The 12843-nt window shown below is 35.3% G+C and overlaps 1 protein-coding gene across 1 annotated transcript; it reads right to left on the reverse strand.

Annotated features, from left to right (window-relative positions):
- Positions 1 to 2115: 2115 nt before the first annotated feature.
- On the reverse strand, positions 2116 to 7885 carry LOC110803604 (uncharacterized). Its single transcript, XM_022009129.2, has 5 exons — positions 7440 to 7885; positions 5030 to 6274; positions 3739 to 3882; positions 3479 to 3659; positions 2116 to 2460 (listed from the first exon to the last, which is right to left on the reverse strand). The coding sequence occupies exons 1-5, from the start codon at positions 7689 to 7691 to the stop codon at positions 2276 to 2278; spliced, it is 2007 nt and encodes a 668-aa protein (XP_021864821.1). The 5' UTR covers positions 7692 to 7885; the 3' UTR covers positions 2116 to 2275.
- Between the last annotated feature and the right edge of the window lie 4958 nt (positions 7886 to 12843).

A 12843-nucleotide genomic window follows, 5' to 3' on the forward strand; every position in this document is an offset into this window, starting at 1 on the left:
ACTTTAATATTTTTTTTTGTAATTTTAATCTAGTTTTGATTAATTTTTATATTAGTAAAAAAAATTGATAGATAAATATGTAAACGGTTAAATGATTAATTATATACATTATTAGTGGTTTTGAATAAATAAGTTTTACTAAAATGAAAAAATTTATCACTGAAAAAGTGAAAAGTAGATAACTTTTACATATATAAGCTTAACTTTTAAGCATTTTGAGTTAACTTTTACTCCGGTATACAATATTTATTGTACACCTATTGTAAATAAGAATTTGTGATGGTAGAAGGGTTTTGTATTAGAATGATTTAAGGGCACAAATTAAGGCAACCGGGTTAAAGCACAATTTTACAATTTAAAAACACTTTTTACAGTTTATAAACCCATTTTAGAGTTTAAAAAGCACATATGATAATTGTTCTTTTAAAGCAGATGTACTTTTGTGTAAAAATGTGCTTTTAACGGTAAATATGTGCTTTTAAACAATAAAAATGTGTTTTTTAAAGGAGTAAATATACAAAACTGACTCGAATACTCGATTGCATGTATCTCTACATACAACCGTATATATCTTCTACCGATTGATTTAAAGGGGCGTTTGGTCCGGTCGAGATAAAGGGAAAAAGGGAAAAAGAAAGGAAAGTATAATCGGGAATAATTGTATAATTGGTTGCAAAATGGAATAAATTCATTGTACACCAACATAACTTCTACCTACTTTTTATAACTTTTAATACGTTTTGATTAATTTTTACATTATCTAAAAAAAAGTTGATGGATAAACTTTTTAAAGGGTTAAATGATTAATTTTATACATTAGATTTTGAAGATTTTTTTTTATTAAAATGAAAAAATTATCACTTAAAAATAGATAACTTTCACATATATAAGAGTAGCTTTTAAACATCTTGAGTTAACTCTTACTCATGTGTACAATATTTATTGTACACCACTTGTAAATAAAAGTTTGTGAAAGCTAAGTAGTACAATAACTAGAAAATGTTCCTATTAATATTGTTAGTCTTGCTACCATTTATCCAATCCGTTTACTATGGACTAGGGTGTACTATGAGAATGGTACACCCAGAAAACATACGTGCACATGTAAAAGAACATACATTAGGACAAAAGAACATACATTATGACAAAAGAACATGCGATGTTTTACTTTTTATTAGAAGTATAAACAGAGAGTGATGGATAGCTCAGTTGGTTAGAGCTTCCATCCCGGTTCCAGGTGATCCTGGGATCGATTCTCATCCCCGCCCTTGTGGCTCATTTGCACCAAAAGAAAAACAAAAAACTATATGGAGTAAATATATTCATGTTCTTTTCACGGAGAATTTCTTTCTAGGGTAATTTGAGTTGTTTCAGCTCCGTTTGTGAAAGAAGTGAAGCCCAACAATCTTTAACGAATTCGTCTCTTTCGGCCGATCGGAATCCCGAAATGCTTCTTTTTAGTGTCGCCAGTTCAACTGTCGTACCGCGGCTGGACAGGAAATGAGGGGGCACTAACTAATAAAGAAAGGGTAGTATGCTTGCTTCGCCATGTAACTCCTGCCCCTCAGCTCCACGTTGGCCAACCGTGCCCGACACCTAGCTTACTTGTTTAGGCGTAAGGTAATATTCTTTTAGGTATATACTTGTTATTTAAAGTACATCATGTTCATTGTGTTCTATGATCAACCATCTAAATTGCGCCAATCCACTTCTCTCAATATGTCGAAGACATTGCCGAAATGTTGTGTAATTGTGTTGTATAATAGGGCTATAGATTTAGTAAACCCCCATGTCTCTGTAATTCAACTTCATTTCCTCAGCCAAGTAACTATAGCCTAATGGAATTTGGTATATTTTGCTAATTTGCCTCTCCAATTCTTGTTCAATTTGTTGAGCCTGTTCGTTCTACATGTAATTATCTGCCCCCTTTTTGTTTGTAGGACAACTTTAGTGCATGGGATTTGCTTTAACACTATTATATCCATGCTAGTGATGACTGAAAGAGTGAAAGGTTGTACATGGAAGATTTAGCAGAATACAGAATACAACATTGGTTCAGTACAACCTTCTTTAGTATCAGCCGATAATCTTACTCACAGGTTAATTCTGACCGACTTGGACTTCTGATCGACTCCGTAGCCACTCTTTGAAAAAAAAACAAAATTGGTTACTTCTATTCATCTCTACATCAAATATCAACATTGTTTTAACAGATACACGTAGTACAAAGAAGAAAGGGAAGGGAAAAAAACAGTTTTAATTGGTGATTTTCTACTCATCTCAAGTAATATTGCCAAACTACAGCAATTAAAACCATCAATCCAACCTTCATAATAAGCTTGGAATTAGTTTTTGATGAAGATGGGGCTGAGGGATTCGGATGCTGCTCCAATGGTCTTCCCCTCACTCTGGCAAACAACTTCTGTAACTGCTGACGGAGCTTGCCACTCTTCCTCTTGGCTGTGATCCAGATTCAGAAATAGAAGGGGAATTCGTTAGTAGTAAGACAGGAAAAGCTAATTCAGCATTCTTCAGCAGTTTAAGCTTCTCCATTGAAGATCATGCTTTAGCACTAACTAATATCTGAAATTTTGTAAACTACCATAGTATCTGGAGCATAACGAAAAAGTAATCATACAAATCTTGGATAAAAGAAGTTTTTTATTGCAGGCTTAGATTCATATTTCTTGCTTTATAGAGGAGTTTGCAAGACTTGACACGGAAAAAAATTATCACATATTGATCAGATAAGAAGAAGAATCAATGTTTCCATTTTCCTAGTTACATTTGTGATTTTGAGGTAATAGAGGAAACCACAGGAAGGAGAAAGCGGGATTTCCATTTCCCCGTCAGGAAGCGGAGATGGAATGATCCTACATCCTCTGTGACTCGATTTAGGGGAAGTGAAATCACTGAAATGAGAATGATCACAGATTTTGAACATAATATAACAAGATGGTTTCATCAAGCCACGAGCAGAACTAACCAAGACCATGAAAGATATATCAAGATTCATTCTCAAATCATATAAGGCATTAGAAAGTTCAAATATACGCGAAGAGCCATTGTCCAGGGTACTAGAAAGTTCAGATTTTTCTTCCTGCTAGCTGACAAGAGTCACAAGATGGGCATATTTTAGAAGGCAAATAAAAAGTTTTGCCGCCTTGAGGATGTTATTAACTATTTCTTCTCATGGCATATTTCAACTTATGATCAGCCTGACACCATTATGACGGCAGTCCAGACTAAAAGGAGGAAGCCAAAGAGAAATTGATAATCCTTAATCACAGACAAATTGAAAATCTCAGGCTGTTGCAGATTTACTACAACTGAAATTTATTTGTCAGATTAATACATGGACTGCTCTTTTCTTCATTTTTCTTTTCTGGGAGAAGGGAGGGGGGATTAATTTTATATCATGGAAAACAGTACTGAAGAAAAAAAATTAGTAATGCCTTTCAAGTAACTATATATTTACCTCTTTCTTCCAACCGTCTTTCCTCCTCGTCAACCCGCCTTCTAAGTACATTGAGCAGTGACCCGAAATATAAAGCAAACACTGTACAAGTAATTGTGATAACATTGTAAGGCATACTGAAGTCTGGAGTCGTTAGCGGCACGAGCAACACTTCTGTATAAGCCAAGGCAGGACTTCTTTTCTGCAGTCAAAGGAAACCATCAGATAAGCAAATAATTGAACCAAGTGAGAGAAGAGAGTACTAAAATGTATCGGACTACCTTCAATCTTGATAATATAGGGGACAAACTTGAATCTTCAGCAAAGCTTATACTTGAATGGAAATCAGGAAAACTGATCAAAGCTGAAGGGATGTCGAAGCCTTGATTTGCATCTGGTGGGTATTCATCTATGTGCAGGAATCCCTGAAGCCAATGAATAATATCATGAAGTAAGTCAAGTAAAAAAAAAATATATATATATCATGTAAGAAAAACCTCAGATGCCTAGAAAATTTACTATGCACATGGCACACTCCAGTAACCTCTCTTAAGACAAATGCCTAGAAAAACTGACTTTTTGTCACGATCCACATATGGGGTCAGCATAACAGAAGTTAAAGCAAAAGTATAATGCTCCCTTAAACGAAGAAACACATCAATGGTAGTTTCATTGGTCTGTAACTATGTCACAGAAACAACAGGTGAAACACTAGCAAGTTTATGAATTATGATAGAGGCCCATGAACAACCTCCATCACTAAATTATTACACGAGGCAAGTTGAAATTATTGAAAATCCTATCTATATATGTGTGTACATGCGGATAGTAGTCACTAAGCTTAGGTAGGGTGGATCATAGAGTGACTACTTCAAAGCATCTCCATTAGACGCCTCATTGTATCCCATCTCGTCATCTATTGTGAAAGAGAACATATGGCATCAGCTCATCACAATAGACGGTGAATGCTGCTAATTTAAGTGGTGGACATTTATCAGCCCGTGAAGATGAAACCTTCAGAGAGCTTTTGAGGTCATCAATGAGGAAAACACACTCAATTCAGAGATGCAAATGCAATTCAAAGAATTTTCAATAAAATAGACTTCAAAGTTCTATATGAAGTGTCATCAAGAGTCAAGACACCAAGTTCAGCATTTGAACGAACTGGTTCTAGCCATGGCAAGTCCACCGAAGGTCATGCTACTTGGACAATTCTACAACTACTTTTTATAGACAAGCAGTAAACGCAATAACAAGCGGTATTCATTAGGCCAATTTTAAGAAAATCCATCCTCAACTGGACAACAGATTATAAAAAGGCATTTACCTATCACAGCTTTCACCCTTCCAACAATGTATCTCTAGAGGAAGAAACCACTCTTGTTTTGATGTCATACAGAGAGATACATGTACAAGCTAAGCACACTCCTTTTAGGATTCCATGCACTTTTCTTGATTCATGTAGATTCTGATGACATCCACTAAAATAAATTGAGTGAAAACCCATGTGAACTCTATTCAACTGACACAAAGGCGATAGACTAACATAAAGAAAAGACATTTCAGGCCTACCTTATCAAAGTCCAGAGAAAGCTCGGCTGACTTCATACTGCAGGGAAATGCCAAGGCAAGCTCCAATGCTCCAGGAGAAACCTTGTCTTCAGAAGGAGATACTCGCATCTTCCTGGTGACGTTTGCAGCAGGTTGAACTTGACCATTAATGTATATACGTAATGTATGATAATAAACCTTAACATACCAAGGGACAACTTGAAAAACATTGATATGCAAGTTGCACTTTTCCCCATAAGCACCAGTACCCACCAAACTCTGATGATGATTAATAGATTTCAGTGAGATAACTATAGCACCCCTTTCATTACCACTTCCCATCAAGAATCTATTAGCAAGTAATGGTGCTTGAGAACAAGACCAAGCTACAGGAAGTTTCCAAGTTAGTACTAAATCAAATGGTTTAGCATCAACATATTTCTCGATAACAAACACATACAGAATAGATGACTCCACATCATTTAAGTTATCAACTTCTCTAATCATTTTCTCAGGGGAAGGTGACAATTCAAACGCTGGATTAGTGATGGAAATATCAGAAGTTGCAAAATCAGGGCGAAATCCTTTCTTTTTCATTTCAGAGACTAGGCCTCTGTCAAGTTGAAGGTACACATTGCTAGATTTGGCAAGAATACATTTTTTGTTGATTTCCCTTCCAAATATTGTTCTTAAGGACCAACTTGGTTGCATTGCAGAACCAGTGCTATAACTCGTTGCCCATCTTTGAGTAGAAGGCTGTAGAACAACAGTAAGGGTTTGTTCAAGTTCAATTTCTGAATCAACGCTATTCGAACCAAAGCCACTAGAAACCAAGTGCAGCCTCTGAGAATGGTAAAATCCACGATATATAGATGGTCTATCCATTAGTTCAGCAAGGCCAGCCTTATCTCGACATGGAAGCAACTTTAGCCATGGAGTCAGGTTCTCTGTGCAAACGGCTTCACGGGGCAATGTACCATACCTCAAACTGCCTGAATATGCCCGAAATCCCCAGTCAGGCGCAGAATATGTAGTTGAAGACTCAAGGAAGTTGATCGAAGAACAAAATAGACCCGAAAGAGTGTGAGTTAAATTCTTCCATAAAGCATCGACCTGAGATGGTGGTGCGTCAAAAACTGCCCATAACTCTACTCCTGGAGGCTTTGCATTACTACTTGAAATAGGATCAAATCCACCCCAGCGTTCATAGTTCCAGCGACCCTGGGTGAAAGACAGCTCCATTTCCTTGACATGAAATTTATGGACCTGATTAAAGCAGCAAAGTTGTATCACTCAACATATCTTGACCAACCAACAGATTCTATGGAAAAGACGGATCTTAACAGTTTGAGATAATTCCAAAGAATATCAAAGCAGAAAGCTCAATCTTTTCAAAACACTATAAGCAATGCGAACATAACAATACCTTTTATATAACATGAAAAAAAGGTGAAATTATGCAAACAAAAATTATCTTAGTCAGTGAATTATTCCTTGGCACCAACCATTATATTATAATAGAATGAAGGAAAGCCCAAACCACAACATTCTTAGAGAGAGGGAGAGGGCAAGGGCTCAGACATAATAATCATAATATTTTATGGATTAGCAATGTCAATGCCATAGTTGCATCTGAACATACAACGCTTAATCTGAATCACATTAGTAAACTATCCAACAAATTACTAGTAGTCGAAGCAATTTAAGATGCTCGGCATCTCCAAGCCACAGTTATGCACTACTTCATTGATTTTGAGTAAGTCAATTATACACTTCTTACAAGCAACCATAGATTAATAAATGGAATAGGAACCTGTATCTAGTGAATCCCTTGAGTATACGAGAACAGATAAGGTATACAAGTATTGGTGTGTATTGGATGTACTGCCTTCAGTCAATATCAGCTCAGGGAAAAGAACCTCCAAATATCCAATAGATTTCAAAAGCTACAGACACATTAGTACATTACCAACCATTCCAAACATGGAAAGGAAACAATCCTCATATAATGGATAAAAACCGTCACACGTTTTCGCATTCGGCGATTATATGTCTTCTACATAGACAATCATTTGCGTATATCACAGTTGAGCTTATTGTAGTAAATTTTACCAACAGTAGAATTCTACATATGGAAAAGGCAGAAATTATTTCTCTATTTCAATGGACCAACTCAGAAATAGCAACCAATTTCACTATCAGCATTCAGCAATATAGCAAAAGCAAATAACAATTAGCAAATTTCCAATTTCAATAAGCAACTACAGTTAATTCAATCATTTGTCAAAAAACCAGCACTAATCAACATAATAATTGACTTAGCAAAATTCATCTTCCAAAACCTAAAAATGTCATACACAAAAAATAAAATAAAAATAAAAGGTCTTCGGAAATCATTAAATTTGAAGAAGATGATTAAAGAAGAACATACAAGCTGATAAATAGCCTTAGGAAAGAGGTGGAGATGAAATCCGCCATTGTAGGAGAAGAAATTAGCTTTCGAATCGAAGTGAAAATGAGCTAGAACTTTCCGATCGGGCAGAGGTTTGAGTAGCAGTTCTTCGTTGAACTCCTCCTTTTGTGATTCTTCTTCAATGGTGGCGAATAGGACGGAGGGGAAGATGAAGCAGCATAGTATTAGGAGAGAGAGAATCCAATTTGGCTTCGCCATTGATGGATTCATATTAAGTGCTGTTAAATGCAGGAGAGTGAGTGTTTGCGGAGGAAGAAGACGACGCCGATGAAGCCATCGAAGTTGAGTCTGCTGCGATCCGTCAAAAAAACGGGGGTTTTTTATTTTTATTTTTTATTTTTGGTTTCAGAATTACTCCGTACTACGGAGTAGTGGAGTGCTGACTATGGTTTTTTTTTTTCCCAAAAATATTTTTTTAGCCACTGGAGCAGATATATAAATATAAATCTTTAAACAAATACTCCCTCCGTATTTATTTAAGAGATACACTTGGCCGGACACGGGCATTAAGAAAAAGAATTGAATGAAATAAAGTAATAAAACAAGTGGGGTTGAGTAGATATTTTAATAAGAAAAACAAGTGGGGACCATGTCATTTGAGAGAGTGGGAGGTGGGAGTGGGGTGTAGATATATTATTTAATTAGATGGTGGGGTTGCTAAGTTACTAAAAATGGCAAGTGTATCTCTTAAATAAATACGGCCGGAAAAGACAAGTGTATCTCTTAAATAAATACAGAGGGAGTATCAAAGTGAACTAGGGTGTTTATAACACAAAAAAAAAATGAAGAGGGTTTAAAAATCACTTAATTCATATTCTAATTAAAATCCGAATTTTTAAATAAAAAATACTTTTTAAATAGAAAAAGTTAATTTTGTAAAAAATCACGTGAAGCAAATGGATACAAACGATGTAGTACAGTTCAAGAATCAAGATGAAGCTACAATGCCCTAAATCATGGATAATGATAGCTACTCAAAAGCCGAGATGATAACATTGTGAACGATAATCATTGTACTTTTTAATTTTTTGGCATTGTTGATTGCAACTTGTTTTAAAATACTTTGTGGAATGTGAAAATATTGATCGATTTGATCAAGCTACCAGTTCTCTTCTCGGTCAGCAATGTTTATGGCCAAATATGGTGGTTTTGCTTTTTTTTATTAATTGTCGTTATGTAATTCTGATACTATTTAATTTTGATGTATATGTTGAAGCTTTTTTTGTTTTTTACTTTTTCTTGTAACTAATGTAACTACGTCTTTATTTTTTGTTTTCTTTATTTTTAATTTTGTTTTCTTTATTTTTTAATTTTTAAAATATTAATTAATTCTAAAAAATAAAAAATAAAGAAAACAAAAAATAAATACGGAGTTACATCAGTTACAAGAAAAAGTAAAAAAACAAAAAAAGCTTCAACATATTCATCCAAATTAAATAATATCAGAATTACATATCGACAATTAATTAAAAAAGCAAAACCACCATATTTGGCAAGAAACAATGCTGACCGAGAAGAGAACTGGGCATGACTGCTTGCCTAGTCAGACACCTGTTGACACAAAGGCCAAACTTGGCGTAGCATCTGGCCTCTATTGCGATGATCCTACCCAATATTGTAAGCTCATTGGCGCCTTGCAGTACCTTATTTTCACAAGATCAGATATCTCATATGCAGTTCAACAAGTATGCTTACACATGCACGATCCAAAAGTTGACCATATGAATGCTTTGAAACGCATTGTCAGATAAGTTAAAGGTACTATTGGTTTTGGTCTCCATATAAATCATCCATTGCTTCTCTTGTCTCTTATACAAATGCAGATTGGGGCGGGTGTCCAGACACTCCACGCTCCACATCCGGTTACTGTATTTTTCTTGGAGATAATTTACTCTCATGGACTCATGGTCATCTAAACGGCAACCAACTATGTCTAAGTCGAGTGCCGAGGCCGAATACCGGGGAGTGGCTAATGTAGTCTTAGAGTCCTGTTGGCTACCAAACCTTCTTTTGGAGCTCTGTTGTCCCATCCGAAAAGCTACATTGGTTTATTGTGATAATGTTATTGCTGACGACTAGCATGTTAATAAAAAGGTTATAAAGGAATTAATATAATGTTTTATTAAATGTTTTTACATTATTCTATTCTCCTTGTGTTATTAACTAAAATGAGTTGAAACGAATTTACGTTGCTAGAATAGTTCGTTACCGAGTCTTTGGCTCACGATTTTGTTTTCTGTTTTAGGTACTGTTGGGGACAATGGAAACAAGTAGTGGCGAGGATTTCAATTTTTTAACGTTCACCTAGTTAATGTTTTAATATTGTAATAGTTTAAGTAAAGACTTTAGTAAGCTATGTACTTTTATTTTGAAAATAAAAAGGATTATTATGTTAATTTGGAGATATAATAACTTAAATTATGATGGTTGCCTTGTAATTCCCAAGAGGGAGTTACGACGGTAATGTCCCGACCGAATTAGGTAAATTCCGCTGCTTACTTCCTTGAATTAGAGGTCGGGGCGTTACATCTATACAAAGCAGTTTTGATCTGGACATGATCTGTACAGACAAGTTCTGATTTGGACATGATCTGGACATATCGGTTTTGATCAGAATAGATCGATTCAAATTTGGACATGATATGGGTTTTGATATGGACATGATCTTGACAAATCAGTACAAATTTAGACATGATCTAGATAAATCTATCTAAATATATGGGTTCTGATCTACACGTATGAGTTATAATCTGGACATATCGATTTTGATATGGACATGATCTGTTTGTATCAATTCTGATCTGGACATGATCTATACAGATCAATACTGACCTGGACATGATTTGTACATATCACTTATGATCTGGACATGATTTTTACAGATCAGTTCTGATCTGGACATAATTTGTACAAATCAGTTCTGATCTGGACATGATCTATACAGATCAATTCTGATCTGCACACAATCTATACAGACCAGTTCTGATCTGGACATGATCTGTACAGATCAGTTCTAATCTGGACATGGTTTGTACAAATCAATTCTGATCTAGTCATGATCTTTACAGACCAATTCTGATCTGGCCATGATCTGTACAAATCAAATCTGATATGGACATGATCTTTGCAGATCAACTCTGATCTGAACATAATATGTACATAATCAATATCTAGACCAATTATAATTTGGACATATCGATTCTGATCTGGACATGATCTGTATAAATCGATTTTGATCTGAACATATTGGTTATGTAAGGACCGGACATGATTTATAAGGATCGGCTATGATGTAGACAAGATCTTTGCAGATTTGAACATGATCTGGACATGATCTGTATAGATCAGTTTTGATCTGGATATTATTTGATCATACCGGTTCTGGCCTGGATATATAATGGTTCTGATATATAAAAATTAGTTCTGATATGGACATGACCTGATCATATCGTTTCTGATCTGGACTTAATGATTTTAATTTGGACATGTTGAATTTGAATGTTTTATCAATGTTCTTTTATGTCTTAAATAATACGGAGTAGATTTTAATTGCACCGACAACAACATTCTTTTTTATTAATGAAATAATAGTAATGAAATAATTATAATAACAATGATATAAATATATACCAATAATAATAATAATAATAATAATAATAATAATAATAATAATAATAATAATAATAATAATAATAATAATAATAATCATGATATGGTCTTATATGATCTGATCTGAACTTATTTTTAATGATCTGATTTGGTCTAGTATGATCTGATCTGATTAAATTTGAAATAAGTAATAAGGTCATGAAATAAGGTGAACTAAACAGGGCCTAAATGTGGGGACCACAAAAAAGAGAGAACTATTAATATAATTGAAAGTGGGGACCAAAACATGTCAAAAAAAAAGAAAGTGTATCTCTTTTTAAAATACGGTTATTTAAGGAAAGTGTATCTCTTTTTAAAATACAGAGTGAATACTAAGGTTAATGTTAATAGTTTGAGGCATAACCTAAATACATAAGATTATAAGGGCCTAAGCCACAAAGTGAGGGAGAGAACTGTGGGCTTTGCCTACGCGTAAACCGTGCTTCAATACTCCCCCTCAAGTTGGAGTGTGTTAATCTTTAACACCCAACTTGGACACGATAAATGCGAATTGAGAGCCACCCAATACTTTGGTGAAAATATCCAAGTTGGTGCATTGTACGCACATGAGAAGTGGCGATTACTCCGAATGTTAGAAGCCCTCACGACAAAGTGTCAATCAATCTCGATATGCTTCGTGCGCTCATGAAAGACCGGGTTAGCTTCAATATGTAGGGCAGCTTGGTTGTCACAGTAGAGACGCACAAGTTGAGTATGAAACACACCAAGGGCTGCAAGAAAGCTACGTAGCCATTTAATCTCCGCACAAGTGAAGGCCATCGATTGGTATTCGGCCTCCACAAACGATCTGGACACAATTGTTTGCTTTTCGTTTTCCATGAGATAGGTGAAGAACCGAGAGTAATGAAGAACCAAGAAACCGATCGTCTAGAAATGGGCAGCTTGCCCAATCAGAGTCACAAAATGCGTATAGCCGAAGATCACAATCAACCCAAGGGAAAAGACCCTGACCTGGCCTACCCTTCAAGTATCCGAGCACCCTAAGAGCAGCATCATAATGATCACGACAAGGTGCTTGCATAAATTGAGAAAGTAGATTTACCGGATAGGAAATATCGAGCCGAGTTAGCGTAAGATAAATGAGTCGGCCAATAACGTGCCTGATCATCAAGGGGCGCACTCGTGGATGATGCAAGATGGCGATGTTGAGGTAGAGGTGTATCAACCAGTTTGGCACCAATTAAGTCCAAGTTCGTGTAAAATGTCGAAGGTGTACTTCCTTTGAGACATAAAGAGGAGGAAGTACAAATACATATCAGATATGTATGGAGAAATACATATCAGAACAAAAGACAAAATAGGAAAAAGGACAAAAAAAATATTAAATGGTACTTTTTTAAACACAAATGGTACTGTTTTTTTACAGAATGGTACTTTTTTTTTTTACAGAATGGTACTTTTTTTACATAAATGGTACTTCCTTTTTTGTCTTTTAGCTATTTGTCTTTTAGTTGATATGTGTGTTTCCACACATATCGGATATGCGAAAAAACGAACATAAAGAGTCGTTGCATAGGCTATTATATCTTTTGTGTTGTCAATTAAGGATAAAAGTACTCATGTTGATCGATGATATTAACGTGTTGTTTTCGAGGATGACGTCCGTACAATTGTTGGCTTGTTGCTGAGTACGTTAGTACTTATTTCTTTAACTCTTTATTAAAAGAAGTAAAACATAGGAAGGTTTTTGAGT

Source organism: Spinacia oleracea, chromosome 1 (genome assembly GCF_020520425.1).
Source record: "Spinacia oleracea cultivar Varoflay chromosome 1, BTI_SOV_V1, whole genome shotgun sequence".
Taxonomy (NCBI): Eukaryota; Viridiplantae; Streptophyta; class Magnoliopsida; order Caryophyllales; family Amaranthaceae; genus Spinacia; species Spinacia oleracea.

Bases quoted from the DNA above. Each gene is read 5' to 3' on its own strand.
- LOC110803604 (XM_022009129.2), bottom strand. From the start codon at position 7,691: ATGAATCCATCAATGGCGAAGCCAAATTGGATTCTCTCTCTCCTAATA. The intron at 6,275-7,439 runs GTATGTTCTTCT...TGCTTTAATCAG, and splicing joins CTAAGGCTATTTATCAGCTT to GTCCATAAATTTCATGTCAA. The intron at 3,883-5,029 runs GTAGGCCTGAAA...CATTGGCTTCAG, and splicing joins TTTCTCTGGACTTTGATAAG to GGATTCCTGCACATAGATGA.